We start from the raw sequence: 16,284 nt of genomic DNA on the forward strand, positions 1-16,284 counted from the left end.
AGTTTTATAATATCATTATTAATCAAATAACTATATTCTTGAATGGTAACGTTGCTGTCCATTATTCTGAAGTTAATGTATGCTTTTATGAAACAAATTTTTCTTTTTGTAACTTGAGTTTGTCAATATGATGATTTTATGAGATTTTGCCCTGTGTTAGGACACCCGATACTGTCTTCACAAATACCACAAATAATTCACATGGCATCATAGAAGCCTAGTTCCCAAACAGCTTCAGCTACTTGAATTGGCTATGACAGAATTGGAAGAGACCCACCCATGGCAGTTATTTAGTTTGGCCACCATGCCCAAAGATATCTACTTGGAATAGTTCTGGAAGCGGTTCTTTTACTGTGTACAACTACTTGTGATGTGGTGGTATTTGACAGTCATTTTAAATAAGAACTGAAGCCAATTAAATTGTTTCTCTATGGATTTCCTCTGACAGATGCATGGAGGCATCTTGTGTTAGCCAGCAGACATTGTTCAAACATAGCTAAAACCATTCCAGCATTTATTTTGATACAATCAGCTAATTATATGGTTGTGATTTATGTTTAAATGAAGGATTTTAATCAAATCTATTATTTTAATCCTCTGCAAGACTTCCCATCATAATGTCATGGTTCCTATATGGGAAAGACAACTTCTCTGAATGAAAACTTGGGCATATTGTCTTGATTTCATGGGAATAGAAGCATGATCTTAAATGGGAAAGCACTATATTTCCCTGTCTCTGATTAAAAGAGTAAAAATTGTGCAGTTTGAACTATGAGACATATGACCATTTGCTGTTTGGTTGTTAGTTCCACTCTGAATTTAGAACCAGAAAAAATAAATCACAGAAACTTAGTAAAGAAGGATTTGCTTGACAGGCAAACTCAATTTTTATAGTGGCATAATTTTCAGTACGTCTCAAATTAATCTCAATTCTTAATTAAAATTTCAGTTTTGTTATAAAATATGCCAATTTTAAGTTTAACATAGAATAAAGAAAAATGACTTTAAATTTTAAAAAGTATTTTAACAAGTGAAGTCCAATTGAAGTTACCCTCAGCATACTGACAATATGCAGGAAATTAGCAGAAATCTCTATCTAAAATTCATGAATCTGTGATAGTAGGCTCTCCCTTCATTTCATTTGGTTAAAGTTACTACGTTAGCGGACTTGTGGGTTTTGTTACTCACTGATTTTTTTGTTTGTTTTTATCTTTCTAGATGTTCCACCAACTGGTCAGGCACACAGTGTGAGAGGCCGGCCCCAAAGAGCAGCAAATCTGATCATATCAGCACAAGTAAGTTTCTCAGATTAATATCTTGGGTGTTCCACATAGTATAGAAAGCATTGTTTTCTTTTTATACCATTATTGTGGGAATTGAGTCTTGGAAAATCTCCTTTATGGAATTTTGCAAGAGATCTGCAATCCATATGTTTTTTGAAAGAAGAAACACTGAGCTCTCACCTGGTGACAGGATCCAGCGTTATGTGCGCTTTTAGGCTGTGAGGGTTCATCTCAAACTTTGGCAGTTTTCAGAACACACATCTGTAAACCTAGCTTAAGCTTTTCTTCGGAAATGTGCGTCAGCTGCAAAGTCTGCAAATATCACAATGGATGTGAGAATGCTTGGGGAAGAAAAGTAATTTCATGTTTTAATTAGAGTATTTTTCTTGAAGTGCATTCAGTGTGTTGTGGAAAAACAAACTTGATTAGTCTCAAAGTGATGAAGTATGTTAACAAGCAATTTTTAATAAGGAGCATAGTTGATTCATTGCTTCCTTATCTTTAAAGTACTGGTTTTGAAGTATGTTAAAATGTAGCAACATTTTACAAGTTTTTTTGTGTGTGTAGCTGTAGTCTTAGGACAGGTCCCTGATATGAAATTTTATCTACATCAATATTTTGTGTCTATGTGTGTGTGTTCCAACAATTTTAAATGATTTCATAAAGATTTTCACAACAAAAGTCTTACATAAAGTTTCCCAACTCACACATACTATCGCTAATGAGTGGAAAATTTTTGAGAAATCTGGAATAACTATCAAGTGGGTAAATATATTCTTGAAGAGAAAAAGTAATACCTCTGATTTATGAATGCTTACTTAGCAATTTTTCTCTAGTCTTTCACTGCTGGTGAGAGAGCATACATGGAAACAAACAAAAAATATACTATGGAATTTGTGAAAAAAGAAAGACATTATCAAAATCAAAAGTATATGATTTTTGTACCTTAGACATAGGCTCCCAGTGTTTGCTGATCTACTTGTTTGTTGTGCCTGTCCCCAAATAATTTATCATTGCTTGAAATCCTTCAAGTGACATTGTTTAAAGTTCCACCATTTAGAGATTAACTTGGGCTAGTAAGGATGACCATCTCTGAAAAATGGCAAATAGATATAGAATAAATAACCTTAGAAATGAGTCTTTGCATTTGGAAAAGTGAGATACGTGATTCTGGTCATGGAGCATATGGTGTTACCTTAGAATTTGTGTGTTGTCTTTAGGAAGGGAAGGGAGAATACTGTAACAAAACTATGGACACGTAGTTGTAGGAATAGGGCACTAGGATTTGAGGAATTGATTCATAAAATATAGGAGATGTGGGAAAATATACCTTGCCTAACTTGATATTGCAGAAGAAGAGCAAAAGAAAAAAAAATACTCTCTTCTCTCTCTTCCAGGATCATACTGACATTAGTACTAACAATTCTGGAGGAATACTAATTTATATGATTTTTTGTGAACCAGTTATAAGACTCAACCATCATTAAGAGCATTTTTGTAATGAAAAAATGCATTTGAGTTACCAACCTGTAGAACATACTGAAGTAATAAGTTGAGAATTAATGAAGTCATGGTACTTTAGGCTTTCTTTGATGATAACTTCTCAATTATCTAAGATAAATTAAAAACTTAGTCTTTTAGAGAATCAAAACAATTTTAAATATTGATAAAATTTTCTGAAAGAAGGAAACAGAGTAGAATGTCAATTGAATTTTCAATTTATATATAAGGTCCATCTACAAGGGAAAATTTCGTGTTTGGAAGATGATTTTGAGGAGGGGTGTGCCAGATGTATTTATTGAAAGGTGATGTTGCCAACCATTTGCATTGGCAACAAGCTCCCTTATAAGAAAAATGCCTCTAATTACATGCAACAGTTCTAAAATAGGAACTATCACATGGAAGGAGGAGTTGCAAGTAGTTGTAACCCTTTTTCCAAAGATTCTGATGCTCTTTCTTCCATCACTGATTTAAAGTCATTACATTTAATGGAAGTATCAATGCACATTGAAAGGGCTATTAGCTATGCAAATGTCAAATTATCTCAGATTTGAGCAAAGTTGACCACATAATGACTATGTTAAAAGGTACTTATCAGACATTTGCGCTTAGAGAAACTTGCCTCAGTAACTCTGAAAGGAGAGAAAAGGTAGTTAAACTGATCCTTCCTAAGGTAGGAGGGCTATTTTTATTTTCTCAGGTAAACTCCAGTGGTTTTGAATGGTTGTCAAATGTTCCCCGAACTTGGGCAAAAGTAATCTGTTCAATAAGAAAGATGGATACTTTAGGAATGTGTTTTCAAATCTGCATTTCCACTTACAGTGAAGCATTCCATAATCATTGGACCTTGGCGCAATCAGGAATATACTGCCTCTCTCAGCCTAACTGCTATCAACTGGCACGAGATTTACCTTTCTAATTGATGAGCGGCTTTCTTAATCATCTCTGAGTAGTCATACTGATGTTCTCTGCCCCTTGCGGTTTAAAGTATCTAAAGATCAGCCTGCCTGTGGAATTAAGTGGATCTATTATTCTAGAACTTTCTGCTTAGTTTCCACTTGAAAAAGCAGAAACTTTTCTGAAGTTATTTGGAAGAGTTTTAAACTAAGCATGATGAAATATTTATTTTATACTCCTGTTTTAGATTTACCTGAAGTTTTAAGGGAGTGGATGCTCAGTGTTTGGATTATGCTATTCATATCTGCTAAATTTAAGGAGGATAAAAATATACTCAGCATTTGTGGGACAGTAATGTAATGATGCTGTATTTTACTGTAGTGACAACAGAAATGTGACATCTGTTAGGGGGTTATTCATATCTTCTGTTTTCCTACTTTATCCTCATGTCTTTTATACTGTCATGTTTTAAAACAGAAAAAAAATTATGTTATACCAAGGAATTATAAATATAACTATAAATTGCAAATATATAGAGAAAAATGCAACAAAATAATGCCTCTGTCCTAATTATCCAAAAGCAAGTATTTATTGAGCCTCTACTAAGTGTCAAGTAATGTCTAGATCCCAGGGATGAATCAGTGAATAAGATAGTCAGGGCTTCCCTGGTGGCACAGTGGTTGAGAGTCCGCCTGCCGTTGCAGGGGACACGGGTTCGTGCCCCGGTCCGGGAGGATCCCACATGCCACAGAGCAGCTGGGCCTGTGAGCCATGGCCGCTGAGCCTGCGCATCCGGAGCCTGTGCTCCACAACGGGAGAGGCCACAACAGTGAGAGGCCCGTGTACAGCAAAAAAAAAAAAAAAAAAATAGTCAGTGCCTCTTCTCATGAAACTGAGGTGCCAGAGGGATAAAAAAAATAGTTAAACAAGAAAGCAAGCAAATAAGTAAACACGTAAAAAATAATTATGAGTCTTGATTGGATCTGTGAAGGAAGTAAAAAAGACACAGAAATAGAGAATGTTAGGGGAGAACTGAGGTCAGGAGTGATTTCTCTGAGATGGTGATACTTAAGCTCAGACTTGAATGATTAAAAAGGGGAGGAGACGCTAAGTGTATTTCAAACAAAAGAAACAGCAGATACAAGAACGCTAGAGTAGGAAAAAGCTAAACATGTTCAAGGGATTGAAAGAAAATCAGTGTACTGACACCAAGGGGACAAGAGTGAGAGTGGTACAAAGTGAGGATGATTATACATGACCAGGATGATAAGCAGCCTCTCAAAGATCACTGGAAGGATAATCTTTGCTAAGTTTGGAACATGATATGTTCTTTATGATTTTTAAAATAACAGTTTATCAAAATGCTTAAGAAACATCATCCAAATCACTATATATAGAGACACACACATTTATACATATATGTAAACATAAACTTAAGAGCAGAATATATAGCAGCAAGTCAAAAGAGGTCAATTGTAATGATATAATTTATGCTTATATTTTTCTACTATAACTTCGATAAATAAAAAATTCTTTCTTTAACTTTCATGATAGTAAACTCTGCTGGTTTCCCCACACTACATATATTCTCCTTGGTAATCCATAATTCCTTGATCTCGGTTTTCAACTCTTCGTTAATTACTCCCAAATTTCTATCCTCAATCCTGGTTTCTCTTCTGAGGCTGAGACACATATCCCACTGCACAACTGCTGTATCCATATTGATGTCATCTCTGTCTATATCTGTATATCTATATCTCTATACTACAGGAATCTGAAGTTCCGTGTTTCCCCAAATGATCTCATCCCCTTCTCCCACTCAACCAGCCATTTTTATACACCTTGTTTTGCCTTCCTGTCTATACACATAGCTGCAAAATCTACCTGGTTATCCAAGCAACACTTAAGTGTCACTCTTAACCTTCCTCCTTTTTTAAGTTAAGTTAGACAATATAGTCCATAGATATGACTTCCTAAATTTCCTTCAACATCATCCTGTTTTTTAATAGCATAAATTCCCGGCTCATTTATGTAGCTTACACAGCCCTTCCTAACATCCCCTTTGCTTTCCTCTATAGCCACATCTCCTTCTACCACCCTCTGCTCTACTCTCCATTCAGACTGCTGTTCCTTGATCTTTTCTCCTCCAGGTTTTCATATTTCTCTCCCTAGGTTAATTCAATATCTCCTCCTCCTCTCAACCTGCATTCTCTTTCATGGAACTCATCCCTCAGGTCTCAAAGGCACACCAGTCGTCCTCCTCTATCCCAGATCTAGCCGGATACTACTCCTCTATGTTTTCAGAGCAATACATACTTTCACTAGGGTGGTGCTTATCACTGTGCTAAATAAACCCATGTGTTTGTCATCTTCTAATATACGTCAAACAAGATGAGAGGAGGGACGTTTCTATCCCCAGTGCAAAGTAGAGTAAATGTTGAGTGTGCGGAGTATAGCAACACTTAAAATATATCTGCTAAATGAGAACTGAATGTATAGTCCCTATGATATCCTAGGCACTGTGCTATCTGCAAAACAAAGATAGCTTATGCCCTCAAGTTACAAATAAACTGATCTCTACAACATATGGTGAAAAGTGCATACATAGAGGCATACACAGAGTCATATGGCAATATGTATTTTGAATTAGTTAATAAACATGTATTAGCACTTTCTGTGTAATAGACACAATTCTATTTACATTACTATGAGGTATATATTAATGATAACACTCATTTTATAAATGTGTAAACTCAAAGAATATAAATTTGCCCAAGCGCATGTTGCTAGTAAGCTGAGATTTGACCTTTGAGGTTCAAATTTGAGGTAGGCTGGCTCCAGAATCTATTATATCAACTGTGATGCTGTACTGCCTCTCCCATTGAAGGGGTCTCCTCAACGTAACAATTTGATAAGACAGTTCTTCTTTCAAATGGAAAAGCATTATATAATGAGGCTACAGTACAATGTGGCAAAGAAAGACTGGCTCTATTTTCTGTGAGAAGTTTGTTGAGATTTCCCCTCCACCCAATAACAAGTTCAGAGTGTGCTTTTTTTTTTTTTAATCTGTTTAGGACAATCCACCAAAAATATACTATCAAAAATATCACCTACAATAGATCTTGATTGTTATATGTTACAATGTGATATTTACTGCCGTATATACTGCTTGGAAAAAATACTTATTTTGATAAATATCTATACTATATTCTAATAATATATATATTTGCTAGTTGTTTCTATGAATATAAACTAATTTACAAAAAATAAAGAAAAACTTGCCAAATTGCCACCCTTTATTATTTATTGGCTATACTGAGCATTATCGCAGTTACCTTGATAGCTTATATAAACTTATAAGAATGCTAGGCTCTTAAACAGAGGGCTGTAATGTGAGGGATTGGAACTGCCATCTGTCATGGGAAAAAGAAAAACAAAGTTCTTTGTTTTCTAGCATGCATAATTAACAGCATTTCTACCTAATAAGAATAAAAGAAACTATGTAGAACAAATAAAATCTAATATTCTAAATAATTTATAATTGCTTTGAGGGGAAAGTAACTTTATATACCTTAAAGCTAGTATTGATATATATTTTAAACCTACATATTTACCACAAATTTTAGCAGAAAAAAATATAAATGATGAAGTGAGGATATTTATAAAGTTGTGATCAATCAGTTGAAGTCAGTTTATGAAGAAATCAAGCTGTTCACTGGTATTTAAAATTTGTGAACAAATGTTAATTACTATCCAAGGTGCCAGATTCTCCACTTACATTAATTATTAATAAATTACACATTCATATAAAGTTCACTTTCCCAAAACCAAGGAGGTAATGTAATATCAAACTCACTAAATCATATAGTGCTGGTAACAGCATGAAAAAAATAAAATGAGGTTTACATTTCAGAAACTGACTAAAGAAGGCAAACCATATTTTTTCTTGCATGGAAGAGAGTTATTTGGTCATTTTAGTCAAGTTATTTTTGAAGTTCCAAATTGAAAGATTATCTTATATATGACATTTCCTTAATAAAGACTTTTTGGTATTTTGGTAAATGATCTGCAATACGTACTACCTCACACAGATATCTGTGGCTAGAGCTGTTAAAACTGATCTATATTTCTATTTTAAATTCCCTAGGCAGCTGCTTATCATGCTTAATATTACCATTAATTTCTACCACAGTATTTTACATGTACATGTATATGCAGAGAAAAATTCATATATTTAATAACTATTAACGTTTCATTCCTGAACCATTCAAGATCCTCACATTAAATTTCAATTAGTTTGGGTGTTGCTGTGTTTCTCAGTTTAGCCAATGATTAAGCTGACTTGACAGAATCAATGAGATACTTCTTCCAAATAGACAAAGACTTGTCTTATGGGCACTAGATATTTGTCTGTTGGAAACATGAGCTTTAGGTACTTGATAGAGCTTCTTAATACTCTCCTGTTATTAGGCAACGCTTGCATTCGGTTTTCTTCCTGCATAAGTGACATATGACCCTAGGTGTATCTTACTGTGGATCGCATCATCAGTAAAAGGGTATCGTCTCCTTCTTCTTTAGAAAAAAAAGATTGCTCTTATTGCCAACCTAGAAATGGAGAGCAGGGCAGAGTTTCTCCTCAGTTTTACTTCTCCCCTATGCTCAGCTGCATAAAAACTAAGATCCACTTTCTATGACCACTTTTGAAAATCTATTCCATAGATCTGTTATTCCATTTTGAAGATGAGTGATACAACCTAGATCATTCTTATAAAGAGGGAAAGTGGACATTTACAACATAAGCCCAACACTTAAATGTGGTTTGCTGAAAATATTCTGGAGCTGGAATTTGAGAAAGAGAATCCACTTTGTCCCCCTATTTTGTTGAATCAAGCTAAGAGCCCTATGTGGTAGGTCTTCATGTCTCTATTTTAACAGGTAAAGAGCATGAGCCTCAAATTTTAAATAACTTTTCCAAGGTCTCACTTCAGGTAGGTGGTGAAACTGATATTTAGGCCTATGTCCATCCAAATCCAAAACTGTTACCCCTTTTGTTTTACCAGACTGCCATCTAACTTGCCACATGTACTCATGGCCAGGGAGTATTTATAGCTGAAGGAAAAAAACTAAGGGTGGAAATATGGCGAGGGAAATTGTGGAAATGTGTGTTCAGTCACAGTTTCTTTACTTATGTCATTGCAAATAAATGTGTCTGGTGAGAATCAGAGTCAGATTGACAAAGAAGTCAGTATTTCTAACCTCAAGGTATTTAATGGTAACATATAAAGGAAAGATATCTGAAGAAACATTTCCAGCAGATCAAGTATTTAATAAGAAAGTGATTTTCCAGTAATGTAGTTATGAACTAGGAATATAGACATTTGACCTAAGCTTTATTTTTATTATGTCAGTTGTCAAATGATTTGGTGTAATAAAGTGTTCAGTTATATCAATCTTGTCTTCATTTTATTTATGTGTTCATCTATTCATTCATTTCTTTTTCAGGAAGCATAGCCATCATTGTGCCTCTCGTCCTCTTGGTGACTTTGATAACCACCTTGGTAATTGGTTTAGTGCTTTGTAAAAGAAAACGAAGGTAAGATGCAAGGTTCTAGACCAACAGTAAATAAATTACACAAATAGTTACAGAAACTGATTTTTTTTAAGAAAATTTCTTAAAGTATGATTTACATATTCCAACTGCTGAATTCTATGTTTTTTGAACCATTTTATCCCTCCACTTCATTTTAAGTGATTATAATTTAGACAACCTTTCCCTTATGTTATATTGATGGAATGGCTGCACTTGCATATTCCAACAAAAATAACAAGGGAGTTATTAAACATTCAATAGAATTTTACATTTGTGGTAGTTTTTCCTTGAAATAGCAAGCGTCTCTAAAGAGCATTTTATAATATTAATGTGTAAGATTAGTAATGTCAATAAAATGATAATGACTATGTATTGTATGTCACAAATTGTGCGTTTTATTCACAGATTACATATTTGTTGATTTTATATATTACTGGAAGTGTCATTATTTCAACTTATTTGAATATGCAGGTAAAAGATCTATAAGGAGTGAGTTGTCTGTGGGGTTATTATCTGGAAGCTAGAGTTTGTGAGTCCGTTTTTTTTTTGTTTTGGTTTGGTTTGGTTTGTTTGTTTGTTTTTTGCGGTACACGGGCCTCTCACTGTTGTGGCCTCCCCCTTTGCGGAGCACAGGCCCCGGATGCGCAGGCTCAGCGGCCATGGCTCACGGGCCCAGCCGCTCCGCGGCATGTGGGATCTTCCCGGACCGGGGCACGAACCCGTTTTCCCCTGCATCGGCAGGCGGACTCTCAACCACTGTGCCACCAGGGAAGCCCCACGAGTCCGTTTTTGAATTATGTAAAAGAGGATTTTAGCCACATGACTTGAGGATTGAAAGTTTATCACTTTTTATAGACGTTTTTCAGGAACGAAAGGGAGAAAGTAGAATTTTAAAGGGCAATTGATTAGTGAATATTCAGTTTCAACTAATGTGGTATTAGCTATTTACAAGGAATATGTTCCAAGTGCATTTTTTATTGTTAAATCTAAATAATTTGGGAAAATAATGTATTACATTCAGAGTTTTTGTTCCTCTGTGAATCAATAAATGTCATTTATTTTCAGTGTATTTTATTTAAGAATGTTCCATCAGTTACATTAAAATGTCATTAAATCTACAAATATGACAGTTTCATGCACCACATTGTGATATTTAGATAACTCACACAATGTTCACTTATTCTAGGACGAAAACTATAAGAAGACAACCTATTATCAATGGAGGAATAAATGTAGAAATCGGCAATCCATCTTACAACATGTATGAGGTGGATCATGATCACAGCGATGGAGGTCTTTTAGATCCTGGCTTTATGGTGGATCCAGCAAAGGTAAAGTTTTCAGATGGTACACTGTGAGCACTAACATTCTTGAGTCATTTCTCCATAAAATGGTTCTGAATTTCATCATTATTTCTTTTATCTGAAGTTAGATTAAAGAACTTTAGGATGCATTGAATTTTATAGGCTCTTCTAAAGAAAAAATAAAATTGTGGACTGCATTCACCTGAAGCACGAAGTTAATGTAACATGTTTTGGAAAATAATATTTATTTATTTGCTTAGTTTATAAACATAGCTTATTTTAAATAATATCTTATTCAAATGTGTTGAGGTGCTGGCACATGTAAATATACAGCCTAGTGTAAAATTACTGATTTATTTTTAATAACAAAAAGAGTACAGTATTTCATTGCCAAAATAAGTACTTTATTTCCAATAATGTTTTATTGAAGAGTCCACTAAGCTGTGTGCTTGGATTTGTTTGTGATCAAATCACTTTTAAACAATATTTTTCTACCTACTATAATATCCTTCTTATTGATTTGAGACATACCATTGATATATATAGCCTAAAAATCCACAGTCTTTTTTTAGTTTCTATTAGTTCATATTACTGAATGCTCAGTCTGGAAGCTTTCATAAGAAATAGATAAATGATACAACTATCTAGATAAACTTGCAAAGATTCCCTTCACTGTATAATCGGAATATTTTGCATGATAATTATAGAATATTTTAAGAGCATCAATTGAATTAATGAATTAAGAGCATCAATTTGCTAGTATGGTATGATTTTTCTTAGCTTATTTGTTCATTCATTAAATGGTTATTTATATTCTGATATATTAAAGGTATTTTGTCCAAAATGCACCATTATATTAAATAATCGCAACGATCACGTGGCTTTGCACTCATAGCAACAGCTGTTCCCAAAGAAACTGAATAGGTCCCCATATATTCAATCTAGTTCTGAATCCACGGCCAGACTTTCTAAGCCTAAAATTGGTGGTCTGAAACTGAAGAAGTATTCATTTCTATGAAAAGAAATCAATCATTATTGCATAGATAAGTTTTTACCCTATCAGAAGATATTGTATACTTTTTTCCTCATTAGAAATAATTTTTTAGTTACTCTAAATTATTAATTCAGTTACTAACTCCTACACTTGAAATTGTTTGTGAAATAAACCCTGGCAACCTAAGTTTCAGTGTTTTGTACTCGAAATTGAAAAACTAAACATACTGTGCATGTTGTTTGATAATTTATAAAGGAGAAAGACATCTTAAATAATAGACTTCTCATATTCTATGAATTTTTCTTAGGAATAAAATATAGTGTCTGTAAATATAATATGAACTGATGAGGATATACCTTATACACTTTTTATGAGCGGGAGAGTTCTCATTTTCCCCATCATTTTATTTCTAGTGATAGAGCTAAGCCTATTTTGCATACTTAAAGGGGCTAGCTTTTTAATATTCCATTTAATTTTTTAAATATTTACTCTAAGAAGATAAAGCTGTGCTTCAGTGCCCCTCAAATATATTTTTAATGTATTTAGCAAATAACATTCAGTAAATATATATTTACTTATTTTCTGATTGACCAAAATTACACTTAATGTGCCTTGGCTGATTCTGAGTCCTGATGTTTGAAATGTAAATATGAATTGTTGCCTAAGAAGTAACTGCAGAAAATACATTTATAGGTATAGACGATTTTAAAAAGCAGGTAGCCACACCAAAGCAACCTTCATGATGAAGTGTTTTTCATAGAGTATTCACTTGTTACAATGGTTTGATATATTCATGATGTGAATGTGAATGATGATTCATGAATTCATGATCTGTGAATCACAGGTATAATATTAATAGTTATTTCATAAATTATTGAAACTACCATGAACACAATGTTGATGCCCCAGGGCTGAAGAATATATCTTATGTTATTTTTATGACTTAACATGAGTTTATATCAATGAAAACAGTTCCATGATATTAGATCAGAAACTAAAATTCTCTGTTTACACACAGCCCAGGTATATAGGGGGAGGGACCAGTGCTTTCAAGCTTCCACACACAGCGCTGCCCAGCTACCTAAACTCTGATTTGAAAGGACCACTAACCACTGGGGTGAGAGAAAATTCATTATTCCATACCCATTCCATCACAGAACTCCTCACAATCAAAGATGATTACTAGACTTAGATAGGGGCTTATCTTTAATGATTTTTTAATTAACAAAAGATTTCAAAACAGCATTAAAATTGGGGGCTTAAGTGTCCTGCGTATGCAAGATTATATATGAAATGTTATTTTCGGCAAGTTATTCAGTAGGAATATCTCTTCTTCTAAATTTGAAAATGTTAAAGCTCCTTAGCAGTAAACATGAGCATTTGCTATTGTTAGAACAGAAATCTCTAGCCAGAAATTTAAGCTGAATAGTTTAAATTTATGTTTGGCTTGGTTTATTTTCTATTAAGACGCTTTGTTTAGTATATACAAATTTGATATCCTTTTAAATAAAAATATAATACAAAATGTGGCATTGTATGGAGAAGTTAGAAATGGTGTATGAAACCATTCTTGAAAACTTTTTAAGTAACTAGCTTCTAGAGAAAGGTACTTTGCCTAAAGTTACATGGTTCATATTGGAAAGAAGAGGGATTAAAGACAGGTATCAAGATTCCTAGGATTGATCTCACCCTTGTACCTCTCTCCCATCAACTGTTTTTCATTCTCATTTTTTTATCATGTTTGTCTCATTTGCATGGCTCAAAAAATATAATATTTCTTTGTTATGACTAAGATTTAACATTCTGTTTTGGAAAGACAAAATTTAAAAAATCCAACTAGGTAACAACCTCAGGTTAAGTTGCAACTATTAAAATAATAAACATTGTATATGTTTTTCAAATGAAAGAGATCATTTCTGCATGTCTCAATTCTACCTCAAAGTGATGCAAGTATCTATGAAACTTAGAATGAATGTGTCCTTCACAATTCTTTAGAAGAATCCAAAAATATTTCCAATAATAAGTACATAGAGATTGTTTGAAGCAAAAATACTGTCTTTATTTTTTAAAGTTTACACAACTAATGTAGTTTACTTTCATTTTTCTTTTTTTTTTTATTTCATATTGAAAAATTATAAGCACCAAGCAGTTAGATGACCAAGCAAAAAGATGGCAGCACATCTTTCCTGCCACTGCAATAGCATTAAGGGGAGAAAACATGGACTGGAAATAAGACAGTTTGGTTTCATGTTCTGTACTTTTAAATAAAGTTGCAGTGAATATAGCTTTCATGAAGATTTCTTCAGGCTTTCAATATTATGTCAAAGCTCCCCTTAGGTTCACAAGTTAACTGAAAGACATACAATTATGTTTTTATCTAAAGCAATGCTAAAGTCGACGAAAGCCTGTAAACAGAATTTAAATTACATTTATATAATTACTATTTAGTAAGTTAAATGAAATGCATATAAATGTTGTTAACAGTAAAAGATAGACATCATAGAAAATAACAAATTCATGTGGTCAAAACAGGTAATAAAACTATATTTATTTTTCTCCTTCAGCCAACAAATTACTCCAATCCGATATATGCGAAATTGTATATGGATGGGCAAAACTGTCGAAACTCCTTAGGAAGTGTTGATGAAAGGAAAGAACTGCTTCCAAAGAAAATAGAAATTGGGATAAGAGAGACAGTGGCATAATGAGTGATACCTTTTATATACTGTATAAATGTATAAAATGTAAGGATTACTTTTGTATGTTCCAACAGTATTATACTTGTTTTGGGATCAGCATTACCTCTTCCTTTATCTTTTTTCTGGTCAATTGTTTTCTGAGTTTTCTGGGTTTTATTTTTTGCTGATGACTACTGATTGACCATTTGTATGGTATTTTTATGAAAAAGAACTGCACTACAGTACAATTTACACCAATGCTGCTGATAAGACACCTTTGAATTTGTTAAAATTAAAAACAACATATTCCTTTGTAGTGTGAATATGAGCAATCTATTTTATATGAACTTTTTTGGTTCTACTTAATCAACAAATATAATCTCTGCACTTTTTCATTATATGGTCTGAAAGCTGTAATACAATATCATTTAATTTTCTGTTTAAATTGATGGAAAAATGATTGAATGGTCAACTCTCTTCTTTGTGCCCATTAAGACTGATTCAGACTGCTGAAAACATATAGCCCTCACAAGTTCAGCATAACCAGCTTTGAAATTAGTCTTAGGTTGCCAAGTGAGAATTTTGACAAAAAACCTTTAAAAATTTATAAAATTAATAATTTGCATGAATACATATGACTACATTTTCCAAAATTTAGTGGACTCTCTTGTGATATACTAAAAGTATACACCCTATAAACAATAGTTATATTTAGGTAGTAGAACATAGCAAAATTATAATCAAAAGTGGAAAGAACACACTTGCTATGGGAGAAGACATTTTGTTTTCCCTCAGTCCTGAGGTAAATAGCCAGCCTAGAGCACAACAGGGCATTGGGCACTCATGTCTTAGGAATTTCTTCCCAGTCACGTGCATTTTGTGGAAGATTAACCCAACCCCTTAACACACAGAACACTAAAGAATACTATATAAGCACACAAATTGATAACACAGTTTCAATTATGTGAATGCATTCTCTTCGCGAGATCAAAAGGAAGAGGCAAGGCAGCCATTATGGTATAGAGTAATCAGTAAATATTTTCAATATACAATATGACTAATCTATTATTTGCCCTATCCAAAATATATTCTTAAGGGACTTTCCAAGTTATGGAAAAACAATTATCTGCCCATAATCAAAGGGGGAGAGTATACATGCTGACCAGTTACTCTGGTACTCTGATTTCTTCTGGTTATACAAAACACATGGACCCCATTTACTTGTCTGTTTTCAAATTTCAATTGAAACACACATACGATTTATTTAAGTTGTATAAAAAAGTATAGCATTTTTATACAAATATCTTTAAAGGCACAAAAGATTTATTCACAAGGTATGGAGGGCTTTTTGTTCCTCTGATAGACATGACTGACTTTTAGCTGTCATAATGTATTAACAGATGAAATATGTTTGTGGTTGCTCTTTATCCCTTTGTACAAGCATTAAAAAAAAAACACAGCTGTTTTATAAAGAGACTTTTTGTTGTACTATGTGCATGCATACTACCTATTTCTAAACTTTGCCATATTGAGGCCTTTATAAATGATTGATTTATGTAATACTAGTGCAATTTTGCTTGAAACAATGTTATGCATATCATAAACTTTTCCAGGTTCTTGTTTAAGTACATTTTTTAAATTGAACAGTATTTTTCATTTTGGTTATAATAGTCATTTTGCCTATGTTTCTACAATGAAGTGTTAAATACTTTATAAAAAATTGTTGACTGGCTTATTTAAATGAAATTCTACATATTTAAGTTCTTGTGTTGGATAGTTTTTGAAAAGAAAATTATTTTCTTTATGGAGTTTAACATTCTTAGGAAGTTATTTTAGTAAACATGAAACATAATTTTTGTTGTATCCTTAGAACATACTCCTTGGGTTAGGACTGATTTCATTGCATCATTTTTCAAATCACAATAAGAAGGCATTTTCCCTCTTCTTGAAATAGAAACACATCTCTTAACTTTTTCCTTTTCCCCGCCATACATTGCTCATCGTGGACGCCATGTTGCAATAGAAAGAAAGATAGGTT

The 16,284-nt window shown here is 33.3% G+C and overlaps 1 protein-coding gene across 1 annotated transcript in view; it reads left to right on the top strand.

Annotated features, from left to right (window-relative positions):
• Positions 1-15,972, top strand: part of LRP1B (LDL receptor related protein 1B) — a 1,457,034-nt gene extending 1,441,062 nt beyond the window's left edge. Inside the window, exons 87-91 of the mRNA XM_069540814.1 lie at positions 1,219-1,295; positions 9,183-9,273; positions 10,457-10,601; positions 12,587-12,685; positions 14,133-15,972. Of these exons, the coding sequence (XP_069396915.1) occupies positions 1,219-1,295; positions 9,183-9,273; positions 10,457-10,601; positions 12,587-12,685; positions 14,133-14,273 (553 nt within the window). The 3' untranslated portion in view covers positions 14,274-15,972. The remainder of the gene's footprint in view (positions 1-1,218; positions 1,296-9,182; positions 9,274-10,456; positions 10,602-12,586; positions 12,686-14,132) is intronic.
• Positions 15,973-16,284: the final 312 nt, after the last annotated feature.

Source organism: Delphinus delphis, chromosome 7, assembly GCF_949987515.2.
Source record: "Delphinus delphis chromosome 7, mDelDel1.2, whole genome shotgun sequence".
Taxonomy (NCBI): domain Eukaryota; kingdom Metazoa; phylum Chordata; class Mammalia; order Artiodactyla; family Delphinidae; genus Delphinus; species Delphinus delphis.